We start from the raw sequence: 4,045 nt of genomic DNA on the forward strand, positions 1-4,045 counted from the left end.
TTATACATTTGATTTAATGGCACCTTATTCATTGACCGGTAGCCAGAAACGGAACTAAGAACGTGGTTAGGGCTTGGCCCACTGATTTTTTTTAATATATATATATATATATATATATATATATATATATATATATATATATATATATATATATATATAATATGATTTATTTTTTTTCAGTAAATTTTATTTTAAAAATAATAATATTTAAATATCATTAGCTTTTTTTGAAATTTTCTTTACCTTTTTTATGAATTTTAATATGAAGATGATTAGCCATTTTTTTAAATGAATATTTTATTCATTTTTTAAAATATCTTATTTTATCATCACACAAAACTCGTTGTTGAGATTATTTAATTTTTTTTCTATATTTAATAAATATATTTTCAGTATAATTGATTTATAGTCTTTTTATTTTATATTTCGTTATTACAACTATAAAGACTATTTGCATTAAAATGATTTCATCGCCGCTCTTTACATTGATAATGTAAAATTGAATGTTATTTATCACTAACAATAAAAAAAATCTTTGAATAATATCGATTTTAATAATAAAAATAATTAGTTTATAATGATCAATTTAAATATTAATTTATAAATTAAAAATTATTAATAATTAAAATATTTTAGTAACTAAAATAATATGTTTTCTATTATAAATGTTTTAGTAACTAAATAATTTTTATATGAATCGATTTCTAAATCGTTTTTTAACATTAACGGCTAAGATTTTGAATAAAAAAAAAGTTAGTGTCTATTTGTATTGCCAATAGATATTATCTACATGTTTAGAATCAATGATAAATAAAAATTAAAATCATAAATTAGAAGTGCTAATATTACTAGCCATTATAAGCATATTTTTTAAGAAGGAGTACAATAAGCTTTCAATTAAACTAGAGGAACAAATGAAGTTAAAAACATAGAATAAAGTTAAACAAAACAAATTGTGAATGCATGGCTGATCCACCTAGGACATACTGTCGCCATTAAACTGTTACTCCTTTATAGAGGGAGGCTGTAATGTGGTGAGAAAGGAGAAAAGGATGAAGAATTGATGAAAGAGTGTTCATTGCTAGCAACACCATGGTTCCTTCTTGGGCTAACAGGACTTCGTGATCTTGAGTTTGTCATCCCTCCATGACCATACCTTCCACTCCTTCTTGGTCCTTTCTCAGCACACTTCAGCTCCACCTGTTTCAATGTCTTTGGATACCTCCAGCTACAGCACCCTACATTCCCTGCTCTTTCTATATACCTATGTCACAAAAAAATATCTTAGATTACCTTCAACCAAACTATCATATGTATCTTAATGTATAAAGATTAAATTCAGAACAAAACTATATACAAATATAATAAGTATTGTGAGCGGTGTTCTTTAATTAGATTTTATGTTTAAAAAAAAGAAGAAGGTGAAACTCCAAACTATTTCTTAAGTATACTTAAGCCTAACACAATCCCGTAAAATTAATTTGTAAGGTGAGGTTAAGTTTGCACCTACTTCTTATATACTGTAAACCCATGTCTTTAGTTGATGTGGAATCTCAAACACATCCCTTCATGCTGAGGCATATACATCCTGAATGTGGGACTAAACACTAGTGAGTAGTTTGACTGCGGTCTAATAGTGGATGACATAATAGTCTCGACAAATAACACATCTCTAGATAGCGGGTAACAATCAACTCGTCTCGTTACGATAAACTTAGGATAATTCTGATACCACATTAAAAAGTAAAATTTAAGTTTGACTCAACTCCACAAAATTAACTTGTGATGTTATATCCACATAAATTCGTCTTATCTCTAATTGATATTTTTTAAGTGTAATATGTAATACTAATGGATAACAACATTAGTTGTGATGTATTTGTTGAAAGGGAATTAAGATTAGGATTAAGTATTGAAAAATGATACTTAGACATAGACTCTTAACTTCCATGAATATTCTTAATATGAGAAAGTTGGGAGAAAGTTATGTGATAAGATGGAAAATGTATCATACTATTTGGCATTGTATAGTTATGAATGTGACTTGCTTATCCATTGGTTAGTGTTAAGAGGAGTATGCATGTGCAAATAGTGATTCAGACCAACTTTGATTCCGATGTATGACTTATTTAATGTTTGATATAGACAAATTAATGGGACGGCAAACAAAAAGCATAAATAATGCTGTCAAGAAAACAAACAAGACAGAAAATACACTTATAACAGAACTTTTCATCTTTACAGGATTCAACATCATCATCTTTTAGTAAGGAAAAAAATAACTTTATGATTGCCCTCTAGAATTTATATATATGTTTAGGTGGGGTAGCATATTAGTATGTGTTGGGAAGCCTATGTTTTTCCTTTGGGGCTGTTATCTAGTTTAGGTGTCACATTTGTACATATCAGTACCTTACGAAAAACTGTAACATCTTTCCAAATCGTCGTGGTTTGTTCCATTTACAAATGACACAATAAGATATTGTTTAGTTACATCATCACATGGTGGTTCAAGAACTATAGTAATTTCTTCCTTGTAATTGAAAAAATAAATAATATTTTCCTGTCTTTTAAAAAATAAAAAAGCAGCCATTTTCATTTAAGCAGCATATAATTTTCAGTAAACACTTGATACACAGAAATTCCTTACTCTGCATATAAAGCAAAGAAAAAACTATGACAGTTACAATCTCATCCACTACCTAGTTCAAACAACAGAGTTTTTTTTTTTTTAAGTAAAACAGAATAAAATCGTTACCTATGGCTGAATCTCAATCCAAGGCACTCAATACACTTTCTTCCTTCTACCATCTCCCCCATTCCTATTTCTACACATTGTCTGCAATAAACCCTCCCACATACCTGCATGCATCAGAATCATTATCAGGAGAAAGGTTGAATGGTGCAACAGCTATATTAATTAATTATCTATAACACACATGTGTTTATAAAGATAAAATAGATAACATATGTGTCATAAAAGATTGAATATACAAAATTCAGAAATTTACTTAGTTAATATATCGAAGTACGTACCAAGCATCTGGTGCGGAATATATAAATATAGGTATTGCAAGTTGCGCAAATCTTAGAGTGCGGAATCCCAGGTCGAGGTCTTCGACTACCTCTTCCTGAAGCAACACTCATACCATCAAAGCTCACGCCACACTTGGAACGATCATCTCCACTGATCGTGCAATGAGGACTTCTTTGCGAACCACCACCAGAATGGTGGTTAAAATGACCAGGATGGCCCCACGGTGACGATCCTCCATGGCCAAAATCTTGTACGTGGTGTTGATCATGGTGATGAGCAGAACCTTGCAAGCCTTTGGTGAAATCAAGACTAGGTAGTTTGGTGAGAGAGCGTGAAGGTGTTAGGGTTGTTGCGGGTTTTCTCTTCTCTGATGTGTTGACTTGAGCAAGATGCTGAAAGGTGAGGTTAACGGATTCATCTGGGATTCCTTGGTACAGATCTTCGAGAGATACTAAGATTGGTTTTTCCTGCATGTCCTTATTAGTGTGATCATGATCCATTGTAGAGTTGGAGGTTGAGGATAAGATGAGATAAGGGTTTACATAGGTATAGGTTTGAAGCAACATATATTTAAGCAAAGGATGAAAGAAAGTGACAAGGGAAGATGGTTGTTAATTCGGTCGTATTGGAAATAAGGACGACCGAATGTGGCCAAGGTTTACGTGTTTTGAGGCCGGTCGAAAGTAAGCTGTCTGGTGTAGAGACATTAGATATTCGAAGTTTCATGTTCATTGGTTGTAGCCATTTTCTAAGAGATATGTCCAATCAGGTGTTTGAACCATTCAAAATAAGGAAGGAATATATGTAAAATGTTTTAAAATTGGAGATAGAGTTGATGTCCAAGGTTTACCAACCCAAACCATTCCTATTCTTTTCTTTTTATTTACCCTGTCCAATGCTTTGCAGTCTGCTTTTCTTTTATGTGCATTTTGTTTTGAGATTGGGTTAATTGTATTTTGGTTTTAATATTGAAATAATTATTTTATGTGTTTATTTATTTATTTTTTA

The 4,045-nt window shown here is 31.0% G+C and overlaps 1 protein-coding gene across 1 annotated transcript; it reads right to left on the reverse strand.

The window, feature by feature from the left end:
- Positions 1-832: 832 nt before the first annotated feature.
- Positions 833-3,779, reverse strand: LOC114195530 (uncharacterized). The gene is made up of 3 exons (XM_028086035.2): positions 3,037-3,779; positions 2,759-2,862; positions 833-1,264 (listed from the first exon to the last, which is right to left on the reverse strand). Exons 1-3 carry the CDS (start codon positions 3,601-3,603, stop codon positions 1,012-1,014), a joined length of 924 nt encoding a protein of 307 aa, XP_027941836.1. The 5' UTR covers positions 3,604-3,779; the 3' UTR covers positions 833-1,011.
- Positions 3,780-4,045: the final 266 nt, after the last annotated feature.

The sequence above is a fragment of the Vigna unguiculata genome, chromosome 8, assembly GCF_037176805.1.
Source record: "Vigna unguiculata cultivar grain cowpea cultivar isolate G323 ecotype 2 chromosome 8, ASM3717680v1, whole genome shotgun sequence".
Taxonomy (NCBI): Eukaryota; Viridiplantae; Streptophyta; class Magnoliopsida; order Fabales; family Fabaceae; genus Vigna; species Vigna unguiculata.